Raw genomic sequence first — 13,015 nt, 5'->3', positions numbered from 1 at the left:
TATTATTTGTGCTGCCCGGCATACCACAAATCTGCCCGGGAAATGGTCGAAAACGGGTGGCCCCCCGCCACGTAGTTTCTCCATACCTGCAACACCAAGTCGTCGGACACGGCAAACTTCTACAGTAAGCCGGGTGGATGATACCATAATGCTGCGTCACCTACGCAAGGCGAAGCCGTGTCCAATGTGTGTAGAGCGCTGAAACGGGGAAGAATCCTGAATCTTACCCGGGAAAGCTGACAGCAGGTAGCCCAGGCCAGGGCACTGTGAGCGAGACGATACTGGTGGGGTGGACTGTCCACCCGCCACCGCGCAGTTGACGAGCGCGGCGGATTCGGCAGCCCCCCCTTTCTGCAGGTCTTGCGGTGCCATGATTACATGCTTCGGGAAAGCGTGTAGCTATAGCTGCTACAGGTTTTGCCTGAGATTAGGAGTAACGCGCTCAATATTGGGGGGCATGGGGAGATGCAGAGAAACACACCAGACAGCGGCATGCGCAGCCAACGGTTGCTTGTTCATAACTTGCGGCAACGGTGCACATGCTTGGCAAGCAAAGAAAAGCACATTCCAGGAAAAGAGAACTCCAAAGAACGCGAGGGGCATGTCTGAAAATTCCCATCGAGGGACGGGGCGGTGACCGCGGCGTAAAGTTTCACTCCACTCACCCGATAGGCAGCAAGAGTCTCACAGGAAACCCACACTGGCTGCACTGACCCGTAATTTGCTTTTCATCAGCTAGAAAGGCCAGCGCGACTGAACTGCGTCACGTTGCCGGATCGCAACCGAAAGTGGTTTAGCTCGTCCCGGAACTTCCGGTTGCTGCGAGCGACTGGTCGATGAGGTCACCTCTTTGGCGGACATGGACTACAGATAACGGTACTCCTGGCATTGCTGAAGCTTCGGAAAGCTTTAAACAAAGCGAAGCAGGCCACCACATTTTTGAAGGGCTACCTACTCTACCGGTTTGACGGTCCTGCTGCCCTAGGGGTTTCCCGTCACCGACACGCAGCGGGCCTCCCCAGTGTTCGGTCTGGTGTGCTCTCTTTCTAAATGCTGTGGCAGTCGTGTGACGCAAGCAACAGTGCACCAGCGCGCTCGTTTCATGGATGCTGATGAGCAGGGAGGGGTGGGCACTTTCTCAGCAAGACGAAATGAGCGGAAACGACAAGGCGCGGCGGGGCAGCGCCGGCTGTGTCGACGATGTCTCTGACAGGCGAACTGCTGAGAAAGTTCGAGTGATCTTAAGGTACGAAGTTTTTAAAGTAGCGATGTGTACGTGGTTCAGACCACTCTTGCGGACGTTCGCTCCTTGGTTGGGTTAGCATCAGAGGCCGTACTGGGTCGCGTCTTCAGTCCCCGCGCAGCTCGTCCGGCTTTTATCTTTGCCAACTTTCAGATGTCGTCCCCTGAGTTCTAAAGAAAGACTGGAGGGTAGAGAAGTCATAGTGGAAGTAGATGCTGGCGCCGCGGCTGTCACACTCTGGAAGAGTCGCAAAGCCCTTGGGACCGAAAAGACATTTACATTCGATGCAGCCTATGACTGGAAGTAAGGCTACGAGAGCGCTCACTTGATGGTGACGTCCCAAGCAAAACGATCGGGCAGTTGTCCGCCAGGGCTAACGGTGCCGTCCCCCGTCGCTTGCTGGCAGCAGTAGCCTCTAGTGTTCTCACAGGCACTATCGCATGTGTAACCGACATGGCGTCTGGCTGGTGGTCACTGCCGCCCTGCTCGTGGTGACAGGACCAGGTCCGTGTGCGGGGCACTAGCCAACGTGGTGCGGCCGCAGCTGTTTTAGTCTTGTCATCCCCGTCTGATGACCACGTGAACAAACCCTAGAGGAAACGGAGACGCCTGGGGAGCCCGGCTTCATACCCGCCTCCGTTCACTGCCAAAGAGAAGAATGAAGAAGACAAGCCAGGTTTCCGTGCGGTCTACACCCCGATTACCCAGGGAGTACGACCTCTTCAGTGGCAACGGACTCATGAGCGAGATCAGCTGCTCAGAACAAAAAACCAGTGTTTCTTAAGCTCTAGTCCTTGTGCTTTGCTGTGCTCTCGGACATCGTCCCTCGCTCGTATCCTGTACACGTTGGGTAATGACTGCGTCGCTTTATTGCTACAGCTGTACCCAACAGCAACTATACGAAGAGGCAGCTGGCGGCATCGTGGAAAGTGTTGTGAAGGGGTACAATGGTGAGCAGCGTCATTCGCAGTCCAGTTCGGTGTGGCTTCTGGCCGGAGAAGTGTTTTGGGGTCTGTCTATCCAAGTGCCACCCGGCGCAGCACTAACGCCGCTGTCACAGTACCGATCCGTAGTTGGACATCTGGCTGTGCCCGTTCTCTTCAGGCACGATCTTCGCGTATGGACAGACGGGGACGGGAAAAACTCACACGATGGTTGGAGCCGAAGAGTGCAACACCGGAAAGGGCGTCATTCCGCGCGCATTTGAGCAAATTTTTGCCCTAATAAGTTGCTCCGGCAGTAGGGTAGGCGAAACTGAAGGGAACCATCGAGAACCGTGCATTACGTTCTTTCCTGGTTTCCCCGCTGTCAAACTTTCTCGCGCCAACAGTTGAACATTGTGATATGCTCACCAGAAATACCTTGTTCGGGCGTCGCTCCTGGAAATCTACAACGAGGAGGTACGCACATTCGGCTTCGCCTCTGCTACGCCGCACCGAGCAGGAGAATGTTAAATGCAGCTCCAGGATGAGGCCCTGTAGTGCGAACCAGCAGTCTGCAGTAGTTTAGTTTGGATGGGCTCAGACGATGGGCTTTCTCACCTGAGCAGCTCCGTGACAGCGGCGGGATATGCTGTTCCCTCGAGTGTTTCAGCCCAACGCGCGATGAGGTGCCTCAATCAAGCAGAACGTCCTTCTCGAAGGAATCCGGTCACGGAGATTGTGCTACGCGATTTCGAGCCGTCTCCCGAACTTCTGTTGTAGAAGCTGCGTCCGTATAAGCGAACAGGAAGTTAACTTCAGAGAAGCATGCAAGGATGGCCCGTAACGTGCGAACGAAATCCCTGGTGGTGAGCATCGTGCAGATAAGGGACCTGCTCGCAAAAAACCCTAAGGAACGTCTAGAGCTCAAGGACCACCCGAGAACTGGAGTCTACGTGAAGGGCCTCTCAACGATTGCCGTGACCGGCGTGGAAGAATTGCGTCAAGCACTGGTACGGCGAAGCCGCGAGTCTTGGCTGTGCTCATCCGCCTTTACGTGGGAGGCCGCGCACATTTAACGGTGCCATTATTTTTTTTAGAGGCATTGTCACTTTGGAATGCTTCCGTGTACTCGACAAAACAGCGCCGCCGGTGAAGGCAAGCCCCATCCGCTGAATGATACACATCGCTTCTCCCAGTCCTGCGACCAAGCACGAACTGCTATGCGACGTAGCGAAGCACCACCGCGAACACAACCTAGCACTATCGCGCGTCCAGAGTGTGGAATGTTGCGTGGTACTTGCTCAGATCGCCGGCCAGAAAAACAGGAAAGTGGGGACGACTTTGATGAACGTGGTTTCCAGCAGGTGAGGTATGTCTCTTCTCTCCAAATCTCCTACGTGACATACAGCGGGACACCGGCAGCGTCGAACAGCGTCATACGGCTCCCCAAGGCAGTGAGCTTTTGCTGGCTTCAGATCGCACGCAATCTTTGCGTTGAGCATTGAGTCGTACGAGGTGGAAAGCGGCGCAGAAACGCGAGTCAGAACCGGGAAGCTGAATCTGGTCGATCTTGCAGGATCCGAACGGTATGAATTTTTTGCCCGCAAGCCTTGCAGGAGAGACGCAGGCGACGGGGCGCCTCGCGTCTTCTCAAATGTCCCCTCGACAGTTCACGCAGGGCCAACGAATTATTGTTACAATTTCTTACACGCTCTCGCCAGTGCAGTTATATCTTTGTCATCCGCGTGTGAGGGGTTCACAGGCAGACAAAGACCGGCGCGGTGGGCGAGACCTTCAGAGAAGCAGCCAAGATAAATCTGTCCCTTAGTGCCCTCGGAAATGTCATTTCCTCCCTCGTAGACTCCAGAACAGAATTCGTTCCGTATCGGGATTCAAAGCTGACGCGCCTGCTTCAGGTTCGAGCCAGACTTCGGACGCAGTCCCTGCCGATAGTTGCACAGCATTCTGTTTCTGGGAACAAGGCCACAGCCCTATCTCCACGGAGAGATGCGCAGGATTGTTAGCTGCCCTGCGGTAGCTCCAGCGCACATGTCGACCATCCACCAAACGCGCAAGACATTGCGCTCAACTCAGCAGTAGTGTCTCCGGGATAGACCGCGGCCGGTCGTCGTCTCTCTGGGTTAGAGCGCGGCCACCGACGCATGGGAAGTAGATTGGTCTAGGAACATCCCAGAAACGCACTAACCTCTCGAATCGATGCTGTCTTTTTGCCCGAAGGACTCCCTCGGCGGTAACACAAGGACAGCCATGATTGCGAACATAGGTCCGGCTGACTGCAACTACGATGAAACGCTGAGCACCTTGCGGTACGCTCATCGAGCAAAAAACATCAGAAACAAACCCCGGCTCAACGATGACCCGAAAGATGCCATGCTTAGGGCATTTCAAGAAGAGATCTCGAAACTTCGGGCCGAGCTTGCAATTGCTTCGAGTGAGTTTCACGAGTCTGCCACAGTGAGATGTTACAGATGCCGATTATCCTCTGATCTGTCCACTGGCAACATTTCCTCGAGTAGCCTCTCGCATGAGACTAACCAAGGAGGAGTCATCTCGTGAGTGAGTCACCTTACTATGGACTGCTGCCCGGTGCATCATATGCCTTTCTGATAGAGATCCCCCGGTCGGCTGAGTGGCCAGCCGATGGCGCGAAACGTACCCAGACGAGCAACAGTCCTGCCATTTCCATTGGGCAAGAGCCATCCGTGCCCAGTGGGATCTACGACGACCAAATGGAGAGGCTCAAAGATGCTATCCAAGAGAAACACCGGCTGGCGTGTGAGGAGCTAGAGCGCGAAAAACGGGTAGGAGAGAGCATCCAGCACGACCTTTTCCTTCTCCGTCTGGTTGTTGAACCGCGCCGTCACGGCAGGCCCTGCTGCATGCCAGTCCTGCCAGCTGCTGTGGGCTTCACTCTTGACCAGATGATTGAAGAAGCCAGGAATATAGCAGAAGAAGAGAGAAAAAGGCTTTCGGAGGAGCTTCGGGAGAGGGTAGAACAGCAAGAGGCGCAAAGGCAGGTATGTAAAACTGAAAAGCCAATAAGTACAACAGCTGCAAACTGCGTTAGTCTCCACGTCGTAGGACACACTTCCGCTCGTCCTTTTGCGTACGTGTGGCAAGAACCACTTGCTCTGGGCCATTGTCGAGAGGCACGCGGCGCCACCGTGGCAGTTCCGACGTAGCATGAAATGCCTCATACCGCGTGAACAAAATTCTTTCCATCCAGAGTCAAGAGGAGCTCGTCGCGAAGCTCAAAGTGATGGAAAGCAAAATAACCGCAGGGAGCCAGGTTATGCAACAAGCTGTAGAGCAAGAAAAGGAGCTTCGCAAAGCTCAGGTCGCACTCGAGCGGCAGCGACAGAAAGGTAGAGAACGTGTTCTGTGTTTCTTAGCATTCCCGGTGCGTCTTCTCGTAAAGCCACCACTGCCTTTCATTGTTCGGCAGCTTGTCGGTCTAGAAAAAGGTCGTTCTATGCATTAGTGCAGGGAGCCAGTGAAGTGGAGCGACGGTGATGTATTTGGGTGGTTCAGAGTTGCAGATGGAGCAGGATCTGATCCAGCAGCAGACTCAGCGCCTCCAGCTGGAGGAAAAGTTCAACTCCAGGGAGGAGCAAATTGTTAGCTTAACGTCAAGGCTGGAAAAGCTCTGGCAGAGCTTCAGGGGTGCAATGGCGGAGATCGACGACTTGCAACAAGAGTTCCAGGCGGAGCGAGAGGATTTGCTGGACACAATCCGTAGGCTCATTCGGGACGTGAAGTTCCAGGCAACGATCGTCAGTAACTTTATTCCTGAGCCAGAGCTTGCCGTAAGGTTCTCCCCTCAGGGATTTGGTTTGGCTACTACCTTGTCGTGCTTGCTCTTCTCGACGAAGAAGCAGTACCCGCCTCACGCCACCTTCTAGCAAAAATGTTATTTCGGACAATGTGCTTGTTCAGGTAGCTGTTTACGTGTCGCCTGCAGACCATCGCTGACAACATGCACTGGGACGACGACGCCGGTGAATGGATAATCAAGCGGCCGGAAATTACAGGCAACAACTTGTAGGACAGCCCCACCTCGCGTTTCTGAGGGAGTGGTGTGATAGTGAGCAGCACACGGAAGTACGGTACGGCGAGGATCGCCTGTGCCCAGTGCCTGCAGGGACTGGTCCGTGTTGCATCCCGGCCATCAGCCGCAGTGGTGCTGTCTCACCTGGTCGCCACAGCAGCACGGGACGACATGACCCCGTCACTGGGACTGGGTCTGGCTGAACTACCCGATTCGACTAGAGTGAGACATGCTGACGTGCTGCCAGGCCGTGATAGTCTGAACTCCTGCAGAACATGGTTCGCTGCCTCCTCGGTGTTCCCCAGTTCAAAGCCTCGGCGAGCGTACGTTGCGCGTGCTCTTTCGTCTTGCTCCATTTCACAGGCGCCTAGCTAAAAGAGTCGGTACCGGGTCCAAAGAGCTGTCGCCGAGCCTTTCATCTGTCGCGTAAGAACTTACGCTGCCTCCCCCCCCCCCCCGGTGAAGTGGGGTGCCTGCCTGTCCGTTTTGCCGCTTCAAGACTCGAACCTAAGTTCTCTATTGGAATGCGGACAGCGCCTGTTGCCAGGAGGATGACTCTACCGATATCTGCTGGGCTATTTATTATTGCCTGGGGGTTAAAGGACTCCGTTCGTGTATGGACACTTGTGGTTACATCATGCACTGCAAGGGTGACATACTGCCCGGAGAGGAATACTTCCACTAGGACACAGCTTTGACGTAAAAAAAACTAGCAAACACGAACCTGCGTAGCTTCAAGCGGACGTACTTGCGAAGCTCTTAGCACACAGGTCTGGTTTTTACGGGAATTGGCCGCTTCCGGAGAAGCAGCAAAGGAGGGCCTTCAGCCGGTTACTGGACACCGTGTGATGTGTGTGTGTTAGCGCGTTCCACGAGTTGTCTGCCACTTTACAGACGCACCACCGCTGCTCTTACCTTGTGCGTACTCGACAGGCACTCGCGTGATACGCGGTGGCCTTCTCACAGTTGCTGGAACGTTCCTGTCACACGTGCGTCCCCGCAGGCACTGGCGCAGGCGTGTCTTGGCACCCGAACTTGATGTGGCTGAACCTCGTCTCGCCACATCGGGCTATTCAAACTGTCAGGCTGACATCGACCAGTAGGTGCTTCGACAGAAGTCTGCGTCCGCAGCTGACGACATTGGACTCCGTGGCTCAAGGCTGACAGTTTGAACCAATGACTTGACGGATCAGCATATACACATGCCAACTACCGCGCTCGGCCTACGGCCGCTTGCGGTGCTGTACGGTTTCAGCCTAAAGGCTACAGCAGGCACTTGGGACTCACACCGGTGACCGCAACTTCTGGGAGATGGTTGAAGTGCACGTCAGCAGCGGGACCGACCATTAGGCGGGCAAGCCCTAGGCTTGGGGCCTTCGTACGTCTCTTTCGATACAGGGTGCAAATTGCGCTAAGCCGTCTCCTGAGCGATTCCGAAGAACGCGGCTCTCGCAAGATGAGTAAAAGAGAATCCGTTTTTCTCGACTACGATGAAGACGAACCAGAGCACCAAGCGTACGATAGCAGTCCGACGGTGGGTCTTCGATGCTTCCACTCCTCCCACTAGCGCTGACGCCCCCGACCCAGAAGTCGGACGGTGAGTCTACAAATCGAAACAGTGAAACAGACAGGAGTGGTGGGGTGCGCTGTGCATCATTGCCGGGCTCGGGCCGGAGTTCCTCCCTTGCCGGACAGTGAGAAGAGCGCCTGTAGTTGCACACCGACTCTGCTGTATCCTGTTTTTCTCCGCTCTGCCCCCGGAGCACCAGGCGCAAATCTTTGGATACTACATGGACAGACGGACTGCGACTGCGGCGACCAAGACACTCAGCGGTACAGAAAGCTGTCCCTTTCTGGCAATTGCGACTGTATACGATGTCCCGTGCCTCTAAGCGTTGTTGAGTCCGGCCGTCGTCTGGGTAATTTGTTTTGCCGTGCGGTCTGCTCACCGAGGTATAACCGGCTTAGACGCTAAGCGCCTTCGACAATTCCGTCGCCACAAGGGGCTGGCGGTTTGCAGAGCCTTGAGCTTTCCTTGGTTCCGTGGAATAATGCGATGCGCACCCCACAGGACCCTTCCGGAACACCGTATCGGAGCTCACGGTGAAACGTGTTCCCCAAGCTAGAGGTCTGGTCAAGGAGTAACGACGGCTAGCTCGGCACTGAATGGTCTTCCTTTGAGAGTTGGCCAAGCGGTCTTGCGGTCCCTTTGCCGGGAGCTCGCAGCAACGTCAGGCTCTGCTGGGTAGTGTGCATACGGCGGCAAGTATGGAAGCCCGAAGTGAATAGCCACGGCTACGAAGACCGACAGCAGAAAAGGAACGCGAGGACTCCCGGACGGCCCGAAGTGGCCCACTCTACGTGCAATCTGGGTCAGAGCGAGCGCCCTCCTCGCTGTACCATTTCTGCGGAGTCCCTGCACACTGCTTCATCCTTCCTAAACTGCCCCTGTCTCGCGGAGCTACCGCTCACAGGAGACCGCCTCCGGAGGCCGTCATGCCGTTTTACCCATTACCCAGTTCTCATCCTCGCCGGTGCGACGGATAAAAAGCGTTAGCGCTGTGATGTACGCAGAACTCGGGCGAAAATTGCCCGTCACCCTGGAAGGGATGCTAAACTAAGTAAGTTTCGGCAGCCGTTTCTTGCACAAACCAAACAACGAGCGCGCCGCAATATGCCACTGCCGACGTCGATGGTTCAAATTGAATTACAGCACGGCAGTTCGAGCCTGCGCCACCACGCATTCAGAACTCCAGCCGCCGGCACTTTGCGCTGTCAAACAACACACAGCCTGTCACGCGTCTTCGCACCACTTGTTCTCCTCGCGGACCTGCGGGTACAAAAACCACTAAATCGTACAGTGTCGCCCGTCTGCAGCAAAACACCGAACACTGCGTCGGCCCCCTTCCGAACTCACTCGTCCATCCCCGGGGGGCTTAGACTCATACACACAGATCCATTGCCCACGGAACACCAGGAGCAAAGGCGCCCTCGGAATCTCACGTTAACAGTTAGCACTTCTCATCCCGATGGGAGCCGCACCCAGATACAGCGAGAAAAAAAGACGTGCTAGGTGATCACCCGGGCACGTGAATAGCCACTCAACCGAAAGGGGTCTTCCGTCCCAACGAAACCGTACAGCTGGCTGACCCTTTCCCACCAGTACAAGCAAGCGGACACCTCGAAACTGTCTGAAACAAAACAGCTGCTTTCGTGTACTGTCCACAAGTACAGCCCTTTGCTACTCCCGCGCTCTGAAATGAAAACAGTTCAACAGCGGTTAGGGAAATGTGAAACAGCAGTAGCCACCGGAGCGTAGCCAGTCGAGCTGGCATTCCTTACGCTACAGTCGTGCAGGCGACTCAGCAGAACGGCCGGGCCAGCAACTCACTCCCACCCGGCCTGCGCCATCATCTGCGTAGGCAAGCCGTACCTGTGCTTCCTCTTCCGGAGTGAAGTCGTTGACAATACTGAATCTCCTGCGAATTTCCTCGGCCGTCTGCCCTTTGACCATGGTGGCTACCTTGGCAACACTGAGATCCAGGAGGGGCTTGATGTTGAGGTAATTGGCGGCAAGGATAAGAGCGAAGAGAACCTTCTGATCACTGTTATCATTGATGAACTGATAATCCCATTCGCTAACAACCTGCAGGAACGCTCATCATCCCAAGTTTTTACAACTTGAAACAAACAGCACGCCCCAACTTGCTCAAGCAGCAAGCCACATCTAGACATCACCTATGAGAGAGATTATTCATATATATATGTGTACAAATGTGTAAATAAACTTCCTACCGAGGTCGGGAGCTTTTTCTCGCGGTGTGCCTGTAAGAAAGTACCTTTGCCAAGATATAGCTGCACCGCCCTCTCAATGCCCCACTAGGATTTGACAGAACTAAGACTGGTGCTCGTCGGAGTAGCCACTCGGCAGCACCTTTCCGTGTGCTCACTGAGTAGCGTCATGCACAACTGCGAAAGCAAGACCGCCCGGTCTGACCGCACCTACGGGGCGGCCCTGTGTAACTGCAACTGGGCGGTGGCCGCACGGATTAAAACCTTCGCGTGCCTTACGACTTCCTTTAGGGAAATCACATGACGTGTACAAGCAGACGCCAGATTTGGCCATTCCTTTGTCTGTGGAGAAAGCGCAACAACACCAGGCCTGTCAGGACACAGGAAGGCGGGTACGGCCGCCCTGAACAGCTGGTTCGAGTAGTGGCTAACCAGCAAGACGCAGGATACTGGATCATGGAGTTTGTCACCGGGCGAAAACCGAGAGTGCTGACAAGACCCTTCTGCTAGATCTTTACTCACAGTGACTAGAGCAACAACTATACGACTATCACACTCTATGTCCCCTTACTTCTGCGAGGTTGGATGACTTGAGCGGCTTCGGAATCTCATCGGGCGGATTGTTGTAGTGGTGTTCACAATACTCGATCACCTTCCTGAGTATGTTTGTCTCAACGTTTGGCAAAGGGATGCTTTCGTGACAGTCTTCATCTGGAAAGGCATGCCAGTCCCGAAAGCACGAATTTCCAACCCAGTTGCTCAGCACGTCTCCTCGTATACGTAGGGGCCTCTACTTCGCGAGGGGACTACACGGGTGAAGCCTACAGCCACACTTTCTCCTGAATAGACACGATAGAACTGCTCTTGTGTGACTGTCCTGCTGACCACTCGCGCTTAGATGCACACCTGCGCACGGGAACAAACAGCTGCAGCCGCTGAGAGCCGTAGGTTGTTGCTACTTCGTTGGACGGTGATCACGAGATCCAGCGTGAGGGGTACTCAACCAAATACGGATAGTGAGCACTGTCGCGCTCACAGTTTCGAAAGGTGCGCCGAGACTGCTTGCACGACTTCTAACAGAGATACGGAGGCGCCCTATACCTACAGATAAGCTGTTACACGTCCCGATCGGTGGACGGAGATCAGAGCCGCTCTGAATATTCTATGCAAGCTCTGAGAATCGCCAACAACTCAGGTGTGCACTCCGAAAGGCCTCCGCACGTGCATAGGAGCCTCGAACCGGCAGCGAGAACAAGTCTGCCACATGGTATACGACTATTCCAGTCACACGAGCACATCGTGGATGCGAATCGGCACACCGGCAATACGGGGCGCTCCGTGTGGTGAAGAGAACCACTAAACTTCTCTCTGTGTTGCCACTGTCACCGCTATAGCGGGCCTAACTGGTAGAGCTGTCGAGTTGTCTCCGAGCGGGGAAAGGAGAGTGTTACTAATCAGCCGAGCCTGCAGACAGGAACCAGACGCTGCAACGGAAGACAGGCAGGCGCTTTTGCGGCAGCGTATACAACCAGCACGGCGACAGGGTGAGCTTGGGGGGCCCTCTGGTTGGGGCGAGACACGGGACGGGGACTAGGAGATCTTCAGCCGCACTTCTGGTCTCACCTTCTTCTACCATAGTTTTCACAAGCGTGCTCATGCACGCCACAGCAACGTCTACTTCAAACTCGTCCCCCTGTTGGGATATCAGAGTGACTTTGCGTGGTTCCGCCATTGCAGTAGACCCTGACTCCACGGCCCGAGCCCAACAAACACCAGGTACACCTATCCCGTAAAACACAAGACGCCGGTCGGCTTGGAGCTAGCGAAATTTTTGGGCGACCTTCTTTGACCCCAGTAAATGGTAGCCCAAGGTGTTGGTCGGGTGTTCCAATAAAGGTGAGCAAAGGATCTTCAGTTCAGCGCCGTCGGCTAGTGTCGGCTTCTCAAAAAGTTGTTTCAACACAGAGTGCAACTGGCAAGGGGTGTGAGTGACCTTGACCACGGGAATACAGACTGAGCAAGCCGCTAACTGATTCCGCGTGCAGCCAATACTATGAAGACGGCCCCTGCCAAACAACGTTTCTCAGAAAAAAAACTGTGCCCTCTCTCTCGCGGCCACGCATAGAACATGGCAACATGAGCCGCCGCGGAATCAGGAACTGCATGCGAGTCGTCACTCCGGAGTGAATGGTGAACGCCACGTGCTATCGACAAAAGGCCATTGATAGCAATCCATCCAGGACGAACGGATGTCTTTCGCAGTTTCTAAGGACAACCGAGAGACAGAAAGCGCGAGCTGCTGCAGAGGCAGGCACAGCGTGGCAGTCCTCACTCAGTATTGCATGCGGAAGCCGGGGACGATGCGACGAGTTGAGAATCGCGACCTATCCCAGCCACCTTGGATTCAGCGGAAGTGGAGCGAGACCACTCAAAGCGTCGAGCAAAGCAAACCTCACATTTCACAGCATCTCGGCTCGACCGACGGGAGGCTGGCGCGACGCGAACCGACCACGTGCCGCGGGCCGCCTTCGAGCAACCAGAGAAGGGTGCGACGGGGGTCGAGGTGTGAGCCACGGAAGGCAGTAGCTGCGTCGTGGAGAAGCGATCAACTGAAGCGGGAGACTGTCCTTAGTGAGCAGCCGGTTTCCTCTTTAGTTCCGGAGTCGTTGACGTACGTGCCAAGCAGTGGTTGATATGCCTCAACAATAAAGCAGTCGGCACCTCAACAAAGTTTCGCAGCGCCACGGCTTGCTGTAACGGCCTCAGGGATTTTGTTTACCTTTGGCAGGTGAACACTTTTTCACAGACACATACTGTAACGCCTAGGGCGCCCCTGGCACGCCGTGTCGCGCCGTGCCTCGAGGCGGTGGTTGCGTGCCAGGGACGGCTCTGTCCTAGTGTCACAATCTAACACTAGGTTACCGGCCGTTGATCAGGCGGCCTGGCAACCGCCTAACCGCAACTCACACGATAACGTTGAGTCTGGTC

At 55.1% G+C, this 13,015-nt stretch overlaps 2 protein-coding genes across 2 annotated transcripts; one reads left to right on the top strand and one right to left on the bottom strand.

Annotated features, from left to right (window-relative positions):
- Positions 1-1,268: 1,268 nt before the first annotated feature.
- On the top strand, positions 1,269-6,089 carry CSUI_000006 (kinesin motor domain-containing protein; the record flags this gene model as incomplete). The annotated part of the gene is made up of 12 exons (XM_068060241.1): positions 1,269-1,272; positions 1,354-1,546; positions 2,123-2,193; positions 2,348-2,487; positions 2,599-2,643; positions 3,053-3,176; positions 3,472-3,530; positions 3,642-3,729; positions 4,405-4,618; positions 4,798-5,204; positions 5,414-5,587; positions 5,727-6,089. The coding sequence occupies exons 7-12, from the start codon at positions 3,511-3,513 to the stop codon at positions 6,087-6,089; spliced, it is 1,266 nt and encodes a 421-aa protein (XP_067927784.1). The 5' UTR covers positions 1,269-1,272; positions 1,354-1,546; positions 2,123-2,193; positions 2,348-2,487; positions 2,599-2,643; positions 3,053-3,176; positions 3,472-3,510.
- A 2,852-nt stretch (positions 6,090-8,941) lies between these two features.
- CSUI_000005 (suppressor of kinetochore protein 1) lies at positions 8,942-12,485 on the bottom strand. The gene is made up of 4 exons (XM_068060240.1): positions 11,651-12,485; positions 10,599-10,738; positions 9,669-9,881; positions 8,942-9,065 (listed from the first exon to the last, which is right to left on the bottom strand). Exons 1-4 carry the CDS (start codon positions 11,757-11,759, stop codon positions 9,030-9,032), a joined length of 498 nt encoding a protein of 165 aa, XP_067927783.1. The 5' UTR covers positions 11,760-12,485; the 3' UTR covers positions 8,942-9,029.
- Positions 12,486-13,015: the final 530 nt, after the last annotated feature.

The sequence above is a fragment of the Cystoisospora suis genome (genome assembly GCF_002600585.1).
Source record: "Cystoisospora suis strain Wien I chromosome Unknown contig_5, whole genome shotgun sequence".
Taxonomy (NCBI): domain Eukaryota; phylum Apicomplexa; class Conoidasida; order Eucoccidiorida; family Sarcocystidae; genus Cystoisospora; species Cystoisospora suis.
Note: the sequence above shows the minus strand (reverse complement) of the source record. Positions and strands in the feature narration are given on the sequence as shown.